This window comes from Chamaea fasciata, unplaced genomic scaffold (genome assembly GCF_029207755.1).
Source record: "Chamaea fasciata isolate MVZ Bird 193981 ecotype frontalis unplaced genomic scaffold, bChaFas1.0.hap1 SCAF_1, whole genome shotgun sequence".
Taxonomy (NCBI): Eukaryota; Metazoa; Chordata; class Aves; order Passeriformes; family Sylviidae; genus Chamaea; species Chamaea fasciata.
The window spans coordinates 23,115,134-23,136,909 of record NW_027094086.1 but is presented as its reverse complement, the minus strand read 5'-3'; the positions used below and the strand labels follow the sequence as shown (position 1 = coordinate 23,136,909).

At 41.1% G+C, this 21,776-nt stretch overlaps 1 protein-coding gene across 1 annotated transcript in view; it reads left to right on the top strand.

Moving 5' to 3' along the window:
- SDC2 (syndecan 2) overlaps positions 1-21,776 on the top strand; it is a 59,899-nt gene that overhangs the window by 34,771 nt on the left and 3,352 nt on the right. Inside the window, exons 2-4 of the mRNA XM_066178223.1 lie at positions 12,921-13,032; positions 20,617-20,750; positions 21,529-21,664. Of these exons, the coding sequence (XP_066034320.1) occupies positions 12,921-13,032; positions 20,617-20,750; positions 21,529-21,664 (382 nt within the window). The remainder of the gene's footprint in view (positions 1-12,920; positions 13,033-20,616; positions 20,751-21,528; positions 21,665-21,776) is intronic.

The window sequence follows — 21,776 nt, the reverse complement described above, 5'->3', positions numbered from 1 at the left end:
GGCAGCTTCCACTGTGTATCTTGGCCCTCAGCTGAGTGTCTAGTTATCAAGTGTGATACAGAAGTTGGTATCAAATCTAAGTCTTCTCTGTGCCTGTATGGGCTGTCAGTTGAGTAGATTTTATGATGTGCCCTTGGATAAAAACAAGTTAGGTCCTAGTAGTTCTGATGACACCAAGGGATAGTATGGGTCACTGGGCACACAAGCTTTCAAGATACGAAGCTTCAGAGTAAAAGTACAAGCAAGATCTGCTCCCTCAAACAGGATTGCCTCATAAATATTTTTGTAGGTAGAAAAGTAGAATGGATGTGACTGCTCTACTGTGGCTGTTCATAAGTTACATCCAGGGAAGACTGCTGTGCTAGCGCTGGTCTTTTCTGTTGATACCTCCAGGCACAAGCCTGCAGAAGACCATGAGATTGCTTTCTGATGTATGCCGATATGTATCGGGTTGAGATGTGCATTTCCTACTATGCCAAAGAAATCTGATCCTCACACTGGAGACCTTTATCTGATAATGGATTTAAGAACAGAGCAGAGTGTTCAGGGTTTGAGTTTGAAGTATGAGAAATTTACCTCCATTATTTTTCTCTTCCTCACCTCCCCAGCCAGGTGATGTATTTTCTTACTCGGTAGGTTAATACACTTGCCAAGTTCTGTTTCTCTGCTGTGTGTATATATACAAACAAGGCAAAAGAAAGTGTGCAAGTTAGAGAGCGTGGTCCCAAACCCACATGGATTCAGTCTGCTTTGTCTGTTGTGCATTCACATTGCCCCCTTTCAGGAGGTGGCTCAGGTGCATGGAAGAATTCCTGGCAGCAGGACAGTGGTCTGTAGGGTATTAGAAGCATAACAGGAAAGTGGAGGGAAAAAAAAGAAATAAAGCGAGAATTTGACAGACTTCATTCTGGTTTCTGCTTAGTTGCTCCCTGTTTTGTGCTGTATTGTAAGCAGTGCTTTAGCAATCATACAGACAAAGCCTAACAAAGAGACTTGCTTGCTGGCAGAAAGTTGCTTAAAATAACTCACTGAGGATAAAGAGGCTGCCCAGGTCAATAATGCTGTGAAATCCTCAATGTGTAACAGCTCCCGGAGGTTTTGTAGGCATATAGATTTTTAAAAGCTTTAGACTGTTGATAAGGCAGTAAAGATTGTAGAGTGGTGCTAACCTTGTATTGATGATGTTGGGACAGCTATATGAAGATTTGAGATTTGGCTGTAGAAATACAGAAATCTTTGTTCCCTTCAGCAGAACTCTGATTTAAAGAATGAATGCTAGAAAGAAAGAAAGAATTCTTCTTTGTTAGAGGATACTTAATACGGTTAAAGAGTCTGTTGTATTTTACTCTTCAGTCAGATCTATGACTGTTAAAAATGCTGTCAAACAGCTTACTTGGCTTGCTTTCTACTGAATCAAGGGAAGTAGATTTATCAAATACAGTATAATTTATCCTTACCATCATTATAAATGTATTAATTCTTCTGGTGCTAATTTTATATTGCACTATTTTAAAAACATCAGCTGAAGGTAATCGATATGAAGCTTATTTCAGTTCTATTAAAAGTAGTTGCTCATGAGGACTGGGAGAGATTGTTATCACTAAAACTTCAGTTAAATCAACTGCTTTCTTAACCATGCTTTAAACCAAAAAACTTTGTGATGTTTGAAGGTGGTTCCTTATGTAATTCCAGTTGAAACTTTAGTTTTGAGAAATTCCTATACCTTCAGAATTTTTTGATCCATGTTCTGCCATATCCATGTGCACAGCTCATAGGAAGGCAGTAGCACAAAGGAAAGAAGCAGGAGAGGGGAACCTGTGTAGGAAGTCTGGTGTCAGCCCTTCCACTGCATGTGGAGTAGCCCTTTTAGTTTAGTGTATCTTTTCCTGTGCAGTTTCAGCCTGATGCTCTCCACGTCCATGTACTTTTGTTGGGGGTTTTTAAGAGGAGACATACTCACTGGTTCTTCTCAGGAGTAAGAATGCTTGTTAATTGTTGTGTGTGGAAGTGCAGGCATGGAGGCTCCCAGCAGACTGCCTCACCAAGGCTCTGCCTTGGTTTGTCTTGCTGTGCAGTTGATATGGGCAATTGTGTGGGGAGAAATTCCTAACAATGTAGTTGAAATTCTCTTTTAGTGGTTCTGCTCAGTATATCCATCTAGTTTCTGAATGCAGCTCTGGTCTGTGTACGTCTTCAGAAGAATTATCCCCATGGTTCCCTTGTCCAGTCTGATGCTGCACTGCAAGCCCCAGAGAGCCGTCAGGAAAGTCAAAGACAGAAGGAGGGTTGGAGAGAAAATCCTTGCTTCTTGCCTCAACCCCAGCGGGCTAGGAATTTGTCTGGCATTGCTGTGTCCCCCCAGCACAACCTGTCTGCCGTCTTCGGCTGAGGAGCCAGGCGGGCTTGTGTCAGTGCTGCAAGTTCCTTCTCCTTGGTGGAAGGAGGGGAGTGTGCCTGAAGGGCACCATACCAGACAGAAGACTGCTTCTGAAGGTACATAGCCTGTACAAGCCACCCCATCTCTGATTTCACTCAACTGCTTTTATAATGCAAGTTATTAGAATGATGTTTTATCCCACATGAAGTAAACTCATTTCTTATCTTTGTAGACATCAAAGAGGATATGGAAACCAAGCCTTTGTAGCAAAAGTTCAGTTAAGTAAGATGGTACTGGAGTGCTGAATCCAACAATTTAATCTTGGAAACCAGTGAGATGAGTTGACACCTGGAAATAGCAATAAAATCATTTTTGTTGTCTTTCTGTTTGAGGATCTGGAATGCAAAGAGGCATCTCACGTAGATGTACCTGGTGTCTCAGTGCTGTCTGTGTTTGTTGTTAGTGTCTGAGAAGCCTGTACCAGTGGAAAGAGTAGCAGTGATACCATTTCTCCATCTGGCAGCGGAGACTGTGGCCTAATTTACCCAGTTTAGAATTTACCAGTGCTTTTGACCTAGGACAAACTAATCCTCTACCTCTGTGCTTCCAGCCACCATCCAACAAGTTGGAAGTAATTACCTGAATAAATAAAGTGGTTGTTTTCCTGGACTGGAGAAAGAAGTCACTACATCCAGCATGTTCTGGCTAGTGCAGAATTCACATTGATCTGCAGTTCAGTTTGCATTTTGCATCATTACACATTACCACTTTCGAGCGGAATATCTTCTCTACTAGCACCTGAAGTAATATAAGATGATTATTTGGGTGTTTTTATATATTTGTTTAAAGAGTGATTAATTGTTCTTGTGTTGAGTGCCCAGTCTACTTATTTTGTTGCAGTGAAACTGAGAGACCTAGTACAAAGGTGTTCCATTTAAGCACATTACAGCTTATATGAGCCCTAGTTTCCTTAACTAAGAATCTAGTGAGCCTGGGATATAAATGTGCTACTACCAGCATTTCTCTCTGTTCTAGAGAATCCAGGATTTCTCTTAATTTAGTGGAGTTTATCTTCTGAAATAGGTTGCATGTGTTTTTGGGAGGGAGGGAAGTTCCTGCAGCTAATTGCTACAACTGCACACAATTTTTGAAAGTGCAAGCAGATTATAGATCTACCAGTACTCTTTTTTCTGCTCGTGGGGAGCTTTGGTGGGATGTGCCAGGAGTGCTAGTGGCTGCAGGTGACAAACAGAAGTGTCCACTGAGGTAGTCACAGACCTTGTTGTTGTTCAGTGAATGAGGCCCTGTTGAATAACAGATTATGCAGTACAGAACTGGAAATGCTCACTCCTTAAACTGTGAAGTCTGATTCCTCCTCATCTCTGACAAACTTCAGTTGCCATACATAACATTGGCTAGCAGTATTTAATTGCTGATTAATGTAACCATAATAATATACTTGTTTTCTGTGTAGCTTTCCTGTTTATGCAGAAGGAATGTGATTGATTGAGACAGTTTATTGCTAATTCTTGCTACCAATGGCAAAGAGATCTTAATTTAAATGATTAAGTGTTAGTTGACTCTCAGTTCTTCACATGGGGTTATTTTGCTGAAATCCATGGACTGGAAAGGAATCAATATGGGGTTTCTGAAACCTGGTGGAGGCTTGCAGTGCTCCCACTACGATTGATTACAGCTGCTTTTGTAGAGCTTTAAAAAGAACAATCTGTATTAAAAACATTATTCTTTGGTATGAACTAGGACAACTCCAAATAGGTTTCCATGGGGCCTGCCCTGCAATTTGATCACTTCAAGGATTGCAGTAATCACCAGTGGGTCAGGGCAGTGAGGCAGAGGAAAGGCTATTAGGTGGGAAGTTATTGGCATGCATGCCAAAGAGGTTACCCTGGCAGCTTTAATCATTCAATCACACTCTCAAGAGGAGGGAGGAAAATACAAGTGTTAGTTCTTCTGATTGATTAGCAAAAAGGATCAGTAAAGCATGAAAGGAGAGAGGAGGTGTGCATGGAAAAGCCAGTGTGCATTAGACTTAAAAGCACTGACTGGGGCAGGTACTTGCAGTTATGACCTCTATACCAGAAACCACCTGGTTCTTCTGTTATTTTCAGACTTGGGACTGGTGATTCAAAGACAGGCTGACCTCTTCATTCAGCATTTTCAAAGGCGTGCATTTAGCTTCTCAGTCATAGCTATGCCTTAAATTTAACCTGTCTGCACGTGGGCTGATGTGTCCTTATAAAACTGATTAGCATTTTGAGCTGTAACAATTTGCATGGTGTTTTTGATCCTATTTTTAGGGAAACCAGTGTATGCTTCTTGGAAAATGTGCAGGAAATTGCTGTGCTAATTGAGATAAATCAATCTGTGATGCACATTGCTGGCTGCTGGCTTCTGATGCTGTTTTGCCTGTATATTGCCCTTTAATATTTCAGTCTGGAGTAGCACTTTGGAAGCTGATCCAGCTGTAGCCCCTTTAAATTAGTTTCCCTGTTGTATCATGCCTACGTCAAAGGCAGAGTTGAAGAATAAACTGTTCTTTTCACCGATTGATGGCTTGGCATGAAAGCTTGGAAGGGCTTTAAATCTTGTAATTTGGGGATACCCAGAGAAACTTTGATACTAAACTTCTGCTTCTACATGGGAAATGGGAATTGATGTGTACTCTGACTGTTAAGCAGTCTTGAGGTTTTCAAGGTGAAGGAGACAACTGCAGTGTTCATTTCTGGGTTTCACATACAAGAAAAGACAGTATGGTGTGGAGTTGGAGAACATCAAGCTGGGGAGTTTGCATAAACAGCACAGCAGTACTGTTTGACTCAGTTGACATCAGATTTACTGGGCCCCTCTAATTTGTAAGTAACCATTTTGAAGTTGGAGTAAGTTTTATGTGGTCATGGAATTAGGAAGGTCTCTTGGTCCTAACCTGTAGCCTGTGTAGAGCTGCTCTTCAGCGTACTATAGTGGTGGCAAAGATCTGCAGAGGTAAAGGTTGTTTTTTGCAGAAAGTTATTCTAAGTGAATGAAGATACAGGTAGCCCTCTCTGGGTAGATGATGAATGTATCTTTGCAGTGGTGTAACTATGGTCTCATTCAGCTAACAGTCCTTTAATACTACTCATGAGCTTGAGCTTAATTTAATAACCTAGGCAGGCTGTGGGGTAACTGATATGTAAACCATGGAGGAGGAAGTTGTTTGATCTGTCCTTCGTCACAGATTATGCTGTTGGTACTTGTGTAAGGACAGAGAGCTCTGCTTTGTCCTGCTGCTGTGCTTGCTCATATCCCTCCTGCATCTTCATACAGCAACCTCTGTCCCACCATGGGCAAGACAATTTCTGGGTAAGGACTAAAGTTTGGTCTCGTTGTGCATCTAGTAGATAAATGATACACAGCTGGAAATCAGACACTGTGAAAATAAATGGAAAGATAGAGGCTTTTCCCATTGGAATTCATCACAAACATGCCAGAACTTCAGAGGACATTTATCTTTCTCCTCAAGACAGGACAAGCTTCAGCTCCAAAGCTGTAAGCAGGCCAAAGACCCCATTGCACACATCTGTGAATCTTTATAATGGGAAGAAAAACATTCAAGGTTAAACAAGATTTCCTGTTACCATTTTAAGTTCTGTTACCACGCAGTGTACCATACGGCGTGTAATTGCACATTAGGGAGTATTTCTAAAAGCACAGATGACTGTTAGAAAACAGGCACATGAGTTTCTGTGGCTTCGTGAAGAGTGTGAACTTAAACCTATCAACTGTAATTTCTTTAGTGTGTGGCCATAAGTGAACAGTAGCTGACATGGTGGTGGCTTGTTGGTGTCTCCTTGGATGTGTTGCGTTTCTATCAGTGCGAGCCATGACATAGACTGCTGAAATGCCTGACACCAGCAAGAGTTGTTTTATTAATGCTGTCCCTGTCAAACACGCCTCTGTTTTGGTAATTAGTCTGGCGTAACAGATTGTGTGCATCCTAAAAGCCAGCATATTTAGACTCTTGGCTCTGACATGAGGCAATCTCTGTAAATCAGCTCTTTTGGTAGACTTCTCTATTGTTGAACACTAGTAGTAGTAGAAGCAGTTTGTGTTTATTTTGGGCTTTCTGCCTTTCCTCAGCAGCCACGAGCGGTCAAACCCTTTCTTTATCTGTCGTGAGAGATTGGAGGCCTAAAGCTATAGATTTGTACAGGATCAGGAAGTTATACATGAGGTACAAGGAGTGTGAATAATCTTTCTGGCAGCTGCTCCAGCCGCAGTAGTGGCTCTGCTCTGCACCATACAGGATGACAGTGCCACTGCTGACACCAGCACCATCCCTAGAGGCAGACACTACACTAGTAGGGACCCTCATACAAAGCCAGTTTGGTCTTCCACTCTTACCTGAGGAAGGACAGCAAATGTCCTCTTAAGATTTTAAAAATACCTGTGGAAACAAGCTCTGCAGAATGAATCATGACAGTCAAGGCTTGTTCTTTAATTGGCCAAAAGGCAGCAGTGGAGGAGGGGGGTGGCTTTTGCAATTTTAGGCAGTTCCTAAAATCACAAGGTTTCACACTGGGCATGCAGATGGGCACAAGGATTGGCAAGGGTTTTAAGCCATTTCAAGGTAAAATTGGGAGATGGTAACTGTCAGAATGTTTTGGGGGAAATGAGCAATACAGATATTGTCTTCTGTACAAAATCCTTGCTCTCAAACTTGGAAGATTCAGTCTGGGGCCTGTCATTATGGAAGGGATATTTTGGCTGTGATCACAATGACCCTGACTGTGGTGCAGGGCAGATCTCCTGCAGCTGTACCTGCTCCACTAACATTAGCATTGTACAAGCAGGATGGTTCCTCCAAAGAAGAAAGTTGGGAGTCCTTGAGTGTTGTGCTTAAATGGTGTCACCAATAATAAGCATCTTATTTCCCAGAAAATCCCACCACTGTACATCCCACCAGCTCTTCCTCTGAAGGCTCCACCATGGTTGGCACAGTGCCCCTGAGGTGGGGTTTGCTGGGAAGACTTTATCCTGTGAGTCCTTAAAAGTGGGCAATGTCACCTTGGAGGGAAATAATGGGGACTGCTTCTCTCCTTTTCTACTGTGGCCAACTGTAGGGCATAGCAGTGAAAGGAAAGGCAGATACCTGTACTAAGACAGTTAGTGGTAAACATACCTTGTAACATAAAATCCTCTGTCAAAATTACATGTTTGTGGCTGGGTACATGTGGGCAGCATAGGAAATTGCAGACTGAAGGAGCCAAGAGAGGCTCATCTCTGAGAACCAGTAACACAATGAGAAATGCAAAGTGGATGCTCTTCTGGTAGGCATGTTTCTCCAGAAAACATGGTGTTTTGAGGTGAAAATCTGATTTTGAAGTTTTGTACTTCATTTTTTTCTTTGTTAGTTTAAAATCATGCCTCTCATTCCTGGACAAGGTTAACAAACTCTTAATGGGACAGTGTCACCTTTCCTCATGTGATGAAAGAAAGCAAAGAACTGGCAAACGATGATAGGAAGACACCTGCCAGCTTCAAGGTCAGCAATGCTGTGGCCTGTTGGGACTAAATCCTGTTGTGTGGCAGATCATAGTTCCTTTTGCAGGAAACCTAGAGGGAAATACAGCTTCTTCACAAAATTGCCTTTTCTCCAGCCTTCAGTGGGAACCTCTGCAATGACTCTCAGGCTTTAGATGAATGCATTCACATAGTTATCCAAAACTGTAATGCATGTGAAGAGTATAACACTTTAGTGAAGTCAGACTCACCAGCTGAGAATGCTTTTATACAAGCATGTATGAAACTGCACTATGTGTTAATAGAAGAGAAAATCTGTTTTCTTTCTCCTTCTTACATGGAACAACTCTGCCTAATCAACAGCTGTAATGCTTGCAAGTTTTCAGAGACTTCTGGCTTAGATATTTGTAATACAACATCACTCTTAAAATATTAGTCTCTGGTTCTCTGCATACTAAATAGGTTACATCTAAAAGAATTCCATCTGGGGAAAAAGGAAGTATCGTTAGTAACACAGCTGCAAACCTAAAATTCTCCATCCCATGCATATACCCAAAGACAGAGAACAAAAATCTGAGTTCATCTGTAAATAATAAAGCATTTCCTTCCACGTGTCAGCTACTCATGTGTCTGAGTTTCAACAGCCACAACAGCCATAGCAGGCATCGCTCCTTCATTGCTGCTCACACCAGCCTTCTTTGGCTTCATCCACATGGCATAAAAATGTTTAATGTGTTACTCCTAAACCACCCTCATGGAATGGGAGGACAGACAGTAACAGCAGCACTGGGAAAGGGAATGGCTGTGACGAGGTACTTTGTATTTTTTTCCAACAAAATATGCTATCCATTCCTAAACCTCGCATTGTCTGATGATGGTTTTCAGGTTTCTTTCGTTGTAATTTTGATGGATGATTTATGTCTTTCATGAGGTCATGAGACAGGTGAAAGGGTTTTTTTGCTTTTGTTTCCTCTCTCAGTGTCAAATTTAGGGGTTTGAGGTTGTGGTTTTTTTGTTTTTTGTTTTTTTTTTTTTAATATGTCCTGGATGATCCCAGTCTATTAAATAAAAAATTACTGTAAATGTAAAATATAGTAAAAGAAGGACACTGAGATTTCAAATTGAACATATTATTGGTATGGAAATATCTTTTATCTAGTATTTAATAGGTGCTAATCTATACTACTTCCATGAGATTTAGATTCGTGCCAATGTAGTCAATAACCAGGCAGGAATCAGTGATCATTGGCATGTAGCATGTGAAGTATTTAGGTCACAGGATTTTGCAGCATTATATTCTTGGAATAAAAACGTAAGTGGGATAACAATGATAGACGAGAATGCAATCTCTGTCAAGAGGTAACGAGCAGTTTTTGTGGCTTCAGGGCCAGATTAAAGGGCTGAAAACAGAGACATCCTTGCCTGCCATTTTAATAGGTTTGAAAATAAGGCTGTTACTTAAAAGTGACATGAGTGCTCTCATTTCAATTGTTAGCCACAGGAAATAGTTGCTTAAATATTTGGTCTTCATAATACCTAAAAATAGTTTTATGGAACTAGAATTTGCTAACTTTTTTTATTTTTCCTCCTAAATATATTGAAATGCTAATACAGACCTTTCTGTGTCCAAGCGTACTGACAACAGATTTATTTTCCCAACTTGTCTTTTGTGAACATCCTGGAAGTGGTCCATGGACCCCCATGGATTCCTAGCTGACAAGTGAGAAAACATTTCTAGAGCAAATACTAAATCAAGTTTATTTTAACATAGCATAGCATAAAATTGTAAAGCATGGCTTCAGTGCTTGGTACTGACTTAAACACCCTAAAGTATTCTTCTATTTTCATTATTTTTCACTCCTTTTTCTATGCTTAATCTTCACAGAATTATTTTAATGGCTGTGGGGTTTTTTGTTAACTGTTGGGCTTTTCTTTTTATTCTGAGCTTTAGGGCAGTTTTCATTCCAAGTGGTCTAAGGCATCTGTGTGTTTCTGAGCAACTGGGATAAAAGGTGCAAGCTGTGGGTGCAGAGGGGGTGCTTTTACCCTGAGACTACTAGCCAGCTTGCAAAGAATGCCGTGCAGTGAATGCATTTACCTATGCAGATGCTTGGAGATTATTGAGCTAGAATGTGCTTCCTTTGCCTTTGATTTGAGAGGATGCTTGTGTCCTGCCCGAGTTCCACCAGACAGGAATCATTTGTATTGAAACAGGCTGAACTGAGGCAAGGGGGCTCTGGTCAAAGAGGCTGAAAAGCATCTTTCTCAAGTGGAGCTTGATGGCTGATCTGAATGCATTTGGAATTCACTGTACTGTGTATTTCTTCCGAAAGTAAATATTGCACTGGTTCTATAAGACTGTGGGGAATGGTTTGCTCATTCTGATGGAGTTGTGCCATCCACAGTACTAGATATTAAATAATGCTTCACATTGTATTCTTTGCATCTTCAGAATACAGCTGATGCCCAAATCCCTGCTGAAAGCTGCCCAGGCTTCTCTTCCATTCCTGTTCTCCTGTGTTCAGCTGGTTTAAATCCTGAGAACATCTCAGCATAGTGAGAAATAAAAGCTTTTGGCAGCCGAAGAGACATAATTCATCAAAAGAAAGGGAGTGAATATGATGGTGGGGAGCCTGGCTGACCAGGCACTTGCAACTTGGGCTGGGTTGGGTTAGCTGCTCATCTGTCTTACAGAAACTGAATTGTTAGAAGAACTGTCACGAGTCATTTCTGTCTTTTTTGAATTCTGTGAGGCTGGAAGGAGCAAGAAAGCAGGGTGGTTGTTTTGAACAGGGAAGGAGACATGGGTGTTTGGTTTTTGACTCCTACTGATACAGTTTGCTTCTGATACAGACAGAAGTTTGAAATAGTCTAGGGAATAAATTTATTGATAAGTTCATATTTTTGCTGAACACTAAAATTTCTGGGCATGGCTGTGTGATGCTTCTGTTCTCATGAAGACTCATTTTCATTACCTTACTTCTGCAAACTCAGGCTGATTCTCACCTCTTGCCCAAAGCAACTTCCATTGTTGAGATATCTCTGCATGTAGATATTAAAATTTTTCCCCCCAATTTAGCATTGGGTAACATTCACTGTCTCCGATACCTTTTGAATATTGTATGCCTTTTCTATACTCACAGCCAACCATCTGCATTTCCTTTTAAAAAAGTTTTGGTTTTTTCCTGCCTGATATTGAGGAGTGGTCTGATTTTTACCATGATTGTGTCTGAAAGCAAAACAGGGTGAAGTGGCTTGGTCCATTGTGGCAGCTGGATCAAGAGCAGGGTATTTGTCCTGTTGACAGGGAGTTGTTTTCCTGTACGGAAACAGTCTCAGTCGTGTTTTAATTACAATACCACCTATACACCTACTATGGTACTTCATGACTTCCTTTGGAGACGTCTTTTAAAGGAATTAAGTTGTTTGATAGTGACCACGCATCATCTTGAATTTCTGCTTTGGACTGCAGCCAGTTCCAGGCAGACCACGTGAACTAACAGCAGCGGAATCGGAGCAGGTCTTAGTAAGCTTATCTTAATAACAGGGAACTTTTTCCCCCCCTACATATCCCCCACGTAAGAGTGGCCATAGGAGGAGTAGACTTTGATCAAGAATCATGTGAGTTTTCTTTTCCTCTGTAGAAGAGAACCACAGGGGTAACACTGTTATAATTCAGAGCTGTTCAGAGAAGTGTTAGGTACTGCGCATGCAAAGATCTTTTACTCTGAAATACACTAATAATCAGGATGCCTTTTCTTCTTTACATAAAGAATATTTCTTTATTGTAGATCAAACTGAAGAACAGTGTTTTGCTGTGAAGAAGCTTTAAACAGGTATCTGTTGCCAGAAAAAAAATCCTAAAACAAAATCACAAATGTTTGCAACAATAATTTTAGACCTCTGGGAAGACCCCTGGGGAAAAAGCTTGTAAAGTCAGATGTGAGTCTTTCCATACAGGAGTTATCCCATTCACAGTTTGGTACTCCTTTAGGAAAGCTACAGTGAATGTTGGGTGGAATAAAAGGGGCAGTCAATGCCATGCAGTAATAAGTATAGCATTTTGTTATTTAGGGTTTTCTTACTTAAAAGTCCATTAATAACTGTCATATTTTCTTCAAAATTCATGACAAACAGGCATTGACAGAAGTGCTAGTAATAGGAGTAATAGTACCAGGTACCTTCTCAGCCATCTAAGATACTTGGCTCTCCCAAGGAAGTTTATTCTCTGTTAAGAAAGCACAAGCTGAGGTGGAGGAAGACAATTCTTAGTATTTCTAAGCCTGAATTGTCAATTTAAAAGGTGACTGGTACCTTGTTCTTTTTTGAGCTCATTTCAACAAAATCTCTCTTTAGTGGGGAAGTACTTGCAAAGAAATGTGATGATAGTCACAAGAAACCAGAGTTTTGGCCTGTTGAAGATGCAGTTAAATTTTAGGAAAAATGTGTTCATTTAGGAATCAGAGCATGATGCTGTTTGATCTGGCTGGAGGTGTCATAATCTTTAATCAATAGCACTGTCTTAGAAACATTTGTAGTCAGTTGTTCATTCTAACTACTACTAGATAGTTCCATGAGGTTTGGCTTGATTAAACTCTGAGATAGTTTTTGATGCATGCTTTTGTTCCCTCTCATCTGAGATCAAATGAACAGACTTCATGTGACAGTCTATAGATTTGTATATTTGAGATCCTGACAGAGGGCTTCAGTCCTGGGATTTGCTTCTTGTTACAGAAGCTGTGAGGAGTATATTTGCAAATCCTATTTATTCATTCAAGCATTTAATGAGATGAAGTGTGGTTTTCATTGTGCAGCCTTGGGTTTGGGTTTTTTTTTTTTTTTTCATTTTGTAATGCTGTGATTTTTACAAATTTCTTTACAACTTAGATGAATGCATGGCATGAACTGAAAGTACAAACTTCAGTGTGCCACCATCAACTTAAAAAATAGAACTGAAGATGAAGAGACTGCTGCACTGGAGAACTGTTACCTTTTTAACCATTCCCTCTTATCTGTTTTCCAGAGAGCAGATTTGACCTCTGATAAAGATTTATACCTTGACAACAGCTCTGTTGAAGAAGCGTCAGGCGTCTATCCAATTGATGATGATGATTATTCTTCTGGGTCAGGTTCAGGTGAGACAACATGTCACAAATTGATTTTTAAAAGTGTAAGAAGTAATGCAATTATTTGAAGGAAATCTATGCAGTTTTCCTTTATAAGCTGGAGATTATACTTTCAGTGAATATTGTAAGTGCTTTGCTATTTACAGAGCACTGGGCACCACTGTGGGCTGGGTTTTAAGTATTAGCTTTCTGCTCTTTTCTCTTACTCCTTAGTTGCATCATTTCACTGTGTTATTTTCTGTCTGCTGACTCTCTCTGTTCCCTCTGATTTCTGTGTAGATCTCCCTGGAGTTTAGAAATAAGGATTAGAGAAGACTTGGTTCTCCCATGATGTAATACTAATTTAGCACTCTGTAAGAAAACATAGTAGCAGCATTCTTGTTTTCTCTTACATGCAGTCAGGTTCATGTAAACGTGTCCATTCCTCTTTTGTTGTGGTTCTTTTACATTTAGAAATCTAGATACTGCCAAAACTGTGATTTTTCTCTGAGGAAATTACATCTATATAGTGAATAAAGAAATTCTTAAATACAACATACTCAGTTCTCAGACTTAAATAGTCATTAGAGACATGTAGCTAGCTCAAAATTTTTCAAAAAAAGCATCAGTGAAGCCTCCTTAATCATTTCTCTTAGGAAGTCTCTTTGAGGAGTATCTCCTAGACTAGCTTGGAGACTTCAGATGTTAAAAGCTAAATGCAGGATTTTCTGGTAGTTCTGGAAAAGACATTTCCTAATTGTTGTGAGCATTTGCTGAGCTGTTGTGGAAATCCCATTTATTTTCCAAGTGTGTTACTTACACGTTACTGCACTTTTTTTTTTTTTTAATATGTCTTGATGCTTATATATGGCTTGTGTACTTTCAAAGGATGAGCCCTTCTTCTAGTGCCTTGTCTGTGTTAGTCTGCAAGGCACACGTGAGATTTTTCAGATGGATTTTTGTTTTTCTTTTCTGCAGACATCTGATTGTGTTGCCAGGCAAATCCAGGCCCATCATCATTGATACCTGGGTGATGGGAGTCCTGTGTTTTGGGAGTCCTCTGTTGGGGAAATTCCACATCCCAGCGTGATTAGAGGCTTAATTGGGCCTCATTGATGTAGACTTGTTTGAGAAGAAATTTAATACTTCCTTTGAAAAAAATGTATTAGTGAATAGGTGATTTCATTCCCAGTTCCCAGGACTGTCTAAGGGCTGTTCTGATCTCCAGAAAAATGTGCTTTCAGTCAGCATCCCATTCTGTCCTGTCTTCAGATGCTGGTGACTTTTTAAGCCTCAGAAAATGAAATAGGTTGACAATAAACAGTTGTATGAAGAACAGTTTAGTGTAGTTTTTTTCCATCCCTCTGTGGTGTTTGGCTGTTTCTAATATGGAAAATGCAAAATTCAGACCTGCTTTTGAAGTAGAAAAGACTACACAAGAACTGGCTTCAGATCTTATTAACCCAGGATTCAGCAAAGGAAGTGCAGGATTCGGTACCTGGGGAGGAATAACCCCAAGTACCAGCCCAGGCTGGGGGCTGACCCTGCTCTGCAGAGAAGGACCAGGGAGTTTTGGTGGGTGATAAGCTGACCATGAGCTGGCAGTGCCCTTGTGGCCAGGAGTGCCAGTGGTATCCTGGGGTGCATCAGGAAAAGTGTGGCCAGCAGGTCAAGGGAGGTGATCCCACCCCTCTGCTCAGACCTAGTGATGCCACATCTGGAGAGCTGTGTCCAGTTCTGGGCTCCTCGAGACAAGGAGCTACTGGAGAGGGTGAGCAGAGGGGCACAGAGATGATGAGGGGTCTGGAGCATCCTTTATGAGGAGAGACTGGGGAATCTGGGCCTGAGAAGGGATCTCATCAACACCTGTAAATACTTCAAAGGCAGGTGCCAAGAGGATGGTGCCAGACTCTTATCAGTGCTGCCCAGTGACAGGAAAAGGAGCAGTGACCATAAACTGGAACACCTCAACGAGAGGAAGAACTTCTTGACAGTGAGGGAAGCAGAGCACTGGCACAGGTTACCCAGGGAGGTTGTAGAGTGTCTCTCTCTGGAGACATTCAAATCTCACATGGACACATTCCTTTGTAATTTGCTCTAGGTGACCCTGCCTTGGCAGAGGGGCTGGACTGGATGATCTCCAGAGATCCTTTCCAAGCCTAACAGTCCTGTGATTATGTTGTAAAAGTGAAACCAAAACGACAGCAACTACCTCTCCACTTCACCAACAGTTACACCTTGTCTTTCTCTTCTTTCTTTTGCCATGCTCAGCTTTGAGCCGTGGGTGAAAGTTGGAGTGCACTTTTGACTGTGGAAAAGCAGGGAAAGTCTCATTGTAGCTTGAGACAAGCAGGATGCCCCTGCAAAGAGCTCGTGTGACAGTATACCCAGATCTAATATTTTTGAACCAAGCAAAAAGTCTTCAGTTCAGGGAAGCAAGTAGCATCCTTTCTACCCTACTCCACCTATACTTACTGCTCTCTGCTTTTTGTTGAAAATGTCCTGCAGGTGTACCATTAATAAATGTTTCTCATATTATGTTCAGTCTCTCTTTACTTGATACTCAGTGATGTAATGTAATGTTTCCAGCAGGAAGAGCCTTCCCACTCAAGAGTGGTTTTCTTGCTATGTAGCAAGCATGGTCCAAGCAGACAGATCCAAGATGACAACATTGCTGACTCCTTTCTTTGCTGTGAAAATTGTTAGCTGCCACCAGGCCTGTGGAGATAAACAGGAATTGTCAGCACCACCATTAATGCCCTTGCAGGTCTTCAAGCAGCATTAACATGGACAAATGTCACTGTAGGCATGACACATTTCAAACTAGAAATTTGCTGAGGGCTTTTTGTAAGGAGTAGCAAAGGTGATGGTGTTCTGTTTTTTTCTTTTCTTTCCCTTCATAGCCTCTTTTTTTTGTGTGTGTGTGTGTACATTCAGCTACTGTTGTGCATTTGCCCAAGTGTTGAATCTGAATCCATGGGTCAAAAGTTTCCAGAAAAGCCATGCCTGCCTTCTGATTGCCTTATATCAACAGTAGAATATCTGTAGTGATTTAATTAATCCAGTGTTTTCTCCTTGTAGTCTCCATCTCTGAGGAGATGCTTCAGTCTATCATCACTCCTTTTAGCATTGGTGTTTTGTATAACATAATAATAAAAAGTAAAAATATTTTTCCAGCCTATATACAAATTGAAATGCTTTTATAACTATTGCTACTTTTTCATCTGGCATAAAAGATTTTAATAGAGCCTTGGCCTTGGAGATAAGTGAAAGTAGCTGCTAAGCAGCATGACTACCCATTACATTAAGGAAAGGAACCATCTCTGCCAGATTTATCTACTAGTTCTTTGAAAAGCCATCCGTCTTGTTCTTGTGTCTTCTCTAAAATTACTCATGGTAGTATATATCAGAAAATCATGCAGATTTTTCCTTCCCCTTCTTCTCTTCCCCAAGTTAACACTTCTCAGTAAATAGCAGCTTGAGTTGAGAACATTGGCTCAGGATCAACTATTCTGACATTGTGACTGGGGACTGTTATGGGTGGAAAGGATGTGGTGGGGTTGGAGCTTCTTCAAGAAACACAAGAGCAGATCTGCTTTGGCTCCTGACCAAGAGGGAAGCTGTTGTTACACTCCAAGGCCAGCAGACAGTTTGGGAGTCCTGTGGCCACAGGGTGTGGGGCTGGGGGACAGTGTGTCATGGTCATGGGGCTGGGGACACTGCGGGGCATGGGCGCTCTCCCCTCCCATGTGCTGCACAGGAGCCAGCACGGGCCCAGGGCTGACACTGGGTGCTCCTGGCCTGTATGGCAGCGTGCCCAGCAGGCACTCCTCTCCTGCTGGGCTTCCCCTGCCATGGTGCGGGCAACACAGCAAGGATTTGTTTTCTGTTTGCTACGGTCCCACTCACAAGTGCCTTTCAGATTGTCTTGGAGTGAGAACTTCTTCTGTCCACCTGTTAAACCAGCCTCCAGCATGCTTTATGACATTGACTGCCTGGTTCTCCAGGTCTTCTGACATCTACTGTGATACTGTTTGAAAGTGGGTTTTTTGATGCACTGGACAGAGCCTTATGCTTCAGTATAGTTAGGACTATTCCTTTTAATCCTCCTTCAAGTTTTGTTGCTTTCTTTGTTTTTTCTTCCTTGTGTGAGAGCTATCAGAGATGTGACATTCTTGCACTGTCTCAATTTATTTCAGCTGCAGTTCCCTGGCAGGGCATAGAATTGTGTTTAGAGTGTCATCTCTGGGTATGTAACACTATGTTGATTAAGGGTTTCATTGGGGACTGTTCAGTGAATGGAAGTGAGATAAATCAGCTAAAAATACATAATTTTGGTATGTGTCACATTGCTGTTAGAGATACAAAGTGTGAAAGAGATGGTGGTTATGTGTGCCCAGCTGATCGCAAATTTACTTGTGGTGGTGGTACTCCCAGAGTGTGATGTGCAACAGCAGACAAATAAGATGCCAGAAGATAGGTTGAAGTGATTGGATTTTTTTGATAGGTGTTAATCACTGGCTGCTTTGCAAGTCAGAGTGCTAACTACTGTGGGCTTTTTTCTACAAAAAAAATACTACTATCTATACAGTAATTTTGACTTTCTGTGCATTAATTTAAGGTGGCACAGTCTTGATTTCCTGACAAGTTTCCTCAAGCACTAAGATTGTTAAAAAGTATTCACATTCCTGTCATCCAAGCATGGTTAATAGACACATCACTGAGGGTTATATTAGATATTTCCAATACTACAGTACAGTTTAGAGCTATTTTGACCACTGAGTTGGATGTCCTGAAGAAGTTAGAGTGGATAAAAGATGGTCAAGAACTCTCAGCTCTACCTCAGAGATGACTGTGCTTTTAATTACTGCAGGGATTTTGTGGTGCCCTAAATAAGACGGACTCAAGGCAGTGAACAGCCAGCACCATAACCAAATCTAGAAACCAGCTACAGAAACAGTGATATTTTCCAGAGGAAGAAGTTTTTATACTCCCAACCATTTCACACTACTCCTCTTAACAGCCTACTTGGAAGTCACACTCTTGACACTGTAGGCTTTTCTTTCCAGTCTTGGATTTGGTGATGCTCTTTTTTATGCTTTTTAGGGAACACGTTTCTATGTGAAATGCTGTTGCTGTGTTGTGGAGAGGACTAGTGAGTGGTTTTTTTGGTCCCTCAGTCCTATTTACAGGTAATTCCAAAAATACTTCCGTCAGTTTAGCAAGGGAAGTGTCTTCTCCTTGTTTAGATCTATTCCATGCCAAGCAGAGACCTGCTTAGATAAAGCTAATTAGAAGGCAGGAACCATGGGGGATGTGTCTTAGCCAGTACCCAAATCAGGCCTAAATGATAGTTGCTTCAACATTTTGGGGATTGTCAGAATTCCCCTGAGGCTGTATGGAAGAAGAGCTGGGTACCTCTGGTGCAAATCCAGTGACTAGTGCAGGGATTAGATTAGTCACCCATTTGTTGAGAAAACATGATCTGCATCCTCCTTAGCAAAGAGGTTCAGACTGTAACACTCTCCATTATGTCTGGCAGACACAACTATTGCCTGAAGCAAAGGTGGCATTTAAGAATTTGGAGGAGCAGTTGTGATTAAGTGGGACTTTTCATTTCATTAAAAGAAGAAAATACATTTCTGTACTCTGAAGATGAGTTTTATCAGATCTCTAATCTTACAATCAATTTTAATTTCCTTGCCTGTGAAAGCTTTGTGTAATATGGAGGAACTTCAGGGGGTGAAGTAGGTTGAGCTATCTTGTGAGCCATTATTTCTCAAACAAAACTCCTGAGTCAAAGTCAGAAGAATTTTCCTGTTGGATGCCTTTCCACACCTCTGTTTTGAAGCAGGATGTTGAATTTTTGATCTTTGAGCCGCATTTCAGGAAAATGCCTGTTTCTTGTTGTGAGGTCTTCATTCTAGAATTGTGCTGTAATTTTGGTATCTCTGAAAGTTTTTCTCCCAGTATTATTCTGTGCCAGTATCTTTTTTAAATGATTCTAAATTTTCCTTTCTACCATACAGAGATTTTTATAGTTGTCTTGTTAATGCCCCTCCTTTAAATACCAAATGTATGTAATTCTTGATCATGACTTCAAGACATCATTATTGTGCTCATATTTTCAGCCTGTCTTCTTTCTTTAAAAAAACAAATTAAAAAACCAGTTTGGAATGAGTGAGTCATGCTATTCTGTTGTAGGAGCATTTTATTTGTTAGGAACTATTCTTATGGACATTTGCTAGATTTATTGCCCAAGGGTTACTTGGGTAACCAGTGCCTGTAACGAGCTTAACACATTGAGATTCCTAAGGAGTGGTCCAAGCACGGGTCAATTATTTTTTCCTCTTTCAGGCATTGCTAATAATTTAGTCTCTTTTCTGTGCCTTCTTCATTTCACTACCACTAAAGGATATTTATTAGAGATGTCCATTACCTTTTTCTAAAAGAGCCTTCATACTCCAGCAGGGCTTTGAATGTGGAGGAAATTAAATGTAAGGTAATCTTCAAGGAGTTTTTTGTCCTCTTACTCAGTTCAAAAGGAAAGGGCTTCTGAATTATATGGAGTTTAAAACGATGTGAATTCTAGTGACTGAAACATAAAGTAGTAATAATCTTCCTGTAGATAGAAACTGCTTTGATTTTTAGAATTTAACTGATCTGCTGTAGAAGAGAAATTTTGTTGTTGAAGCAGTATATGGCAGGTAAAAAAAACCTGTTCAGTTCATTTGGTTTAAGTAAGGATAAAGAAGGATAAATTGATTTATTTATGGTATGTAATTAACTAGCAATTGCTGAAGTGTATTTTTAGGCTTAATATCAACCGTACAACAGACAACCACAGTACCTACCATTTATAAAATGTTTACAAGCACATATAAATCTCTAAATCACTTTGTGTAACTGATCCAGTGTGTGCCACGTGCACACAGAAACCTTTCTCACAGGCCATGGGTGTGTAAGTTCCCCTTACCTGAGTGTACAGGACACTCTGTCCACACACCCTTGCTGTAGTAGACTTGGGAACTCCCATATGAGCCTGGGGCCCCACCAACACCTCCTGCCGTGCCCAGGAGGAGACTCTGCACCCCAAGGTGTGGGTTCTAGGGGTGCCCATGGTGGCTGTGGGGAAGTTGGAGGTAGCTGCTGAGGGTACCCACAGGGTGGGAGGTGGCGCTGCCAAACTCCAGCAGAGCCCCTGATGCCGTGGGACCTCATCAGAACCCATGGCACTGGGGTTTGCCCATGTCACACAGGCCTGATGGCTGCTGCTTTCATTCCAGACTTTCTGCCCTTATAATAAGTGTTAAAGCTTTTTTCATACCCGTTTTCAGGGAGGGTTCTTCTGTTTGAAAAGTATCATGGTAATTTCCTGGTTGCTGCCTATTCCAGCTGATGCACTTCCTTCCTTTTTCATGGGATCACTTGGGGCAAGTATCCCCCTGACAGTTTGGGTGCACTGTTTGCACTCACATCCTTATCTTAGCAGGCACTGACATCTAGGCCCCTTGCCTAGGTGGGCTGTGCAACCACCTCTACCTTGGTGTCATAATAAAAAATGTAATCTGAAAGAATTTCACAGGTCAATAAAGTGTTACATTTTGTCTCCAGGTGCCGAGGAAGATGAGGATAGTGCAGTGATAACAACATCCAGAACAGTTCCAAAGTTACCAACAACTAGTGATGCATCCAGGGCTGAGACCACCACAGTGAAAATGCAGACCAAGGTGCCTGCACAAACAAAGGTGCGTGGCTGGAGAGCAAGACCATTTTAAATAATTCCACTGTACATTCTTGATGGTTTGAGGTTAAGTCTACTATTTATATGGATTAGAAAGCACTCCCAAACTTTACTTACTACTACAGCCTGCTAAATGACTACAGAGCTGTTTGTTTTCATTCCTACTAGAAAGTCTATATGGAAACATCTGGATTTCACATGAAAGAAAAGAGAGATGCAAAATAATGTATCTTTCTCAAGAGACCTTTGAGTCTGAGCTGTACCTTTTTTACATTTCTCAGAGTTATTCAGAAATTCTGTGTGAAACTTCCCTTCTCAAAGGAGAATGCTGTATGGTTTGGATGTAGTTTGAGCACTCAGCAGGTTCTGCTTAGTATTTTACTATTTCCTTCTACCACCGTAGATAATACTGTCTAAGTTACCCTCAGAGGTGTTCTGAATATAACATATCTGATGTGTTAATTTCAGAGTTGTTACTTCATTCAGAAGTTGTTATTCTGATAAACACAGGCAATATGAAGAGCTGTGTGCTAAATGTACTTTTGGAGGTTTTAAACTTACGGGCAGTATTTCTCATTCTGACATGATGACAACAAATAGATCCAATTACAATGTCTAGACCAGCTTTCTGTGCTCTAAAAACTTACTATGTGTCATGTTGGTATTGTGCAGTGTGTGCATGGAGCCACAGCTACGTGACTGCCCACGGCAGGCAGTGACTGTGCCAGCTTGTGGTCTGCCCTCTCTGTAAGCAATGCTTAATTTTCTTTTTTGTGCCACAGTCACCTGAAGAAATTGATAAAGAGGAAAGGTCTGAGATGGATGCCAAGAAAAAGAGCGATGAGTCAGGGGATGACACCGATGTGTTCACTCAGAAGCATTCAGAAAACCTCTTCCAGAGAACAGAAGTTCTGGCAGGTGAGGCAGTGTTTGCCAAGGTCTATCTTACCAGAAATAAAACAGAAAACAGGATCCGTATCAAATAATGCAAACTCAACATTTGAGTTTTCTTGGCAGATTCATGCTATAA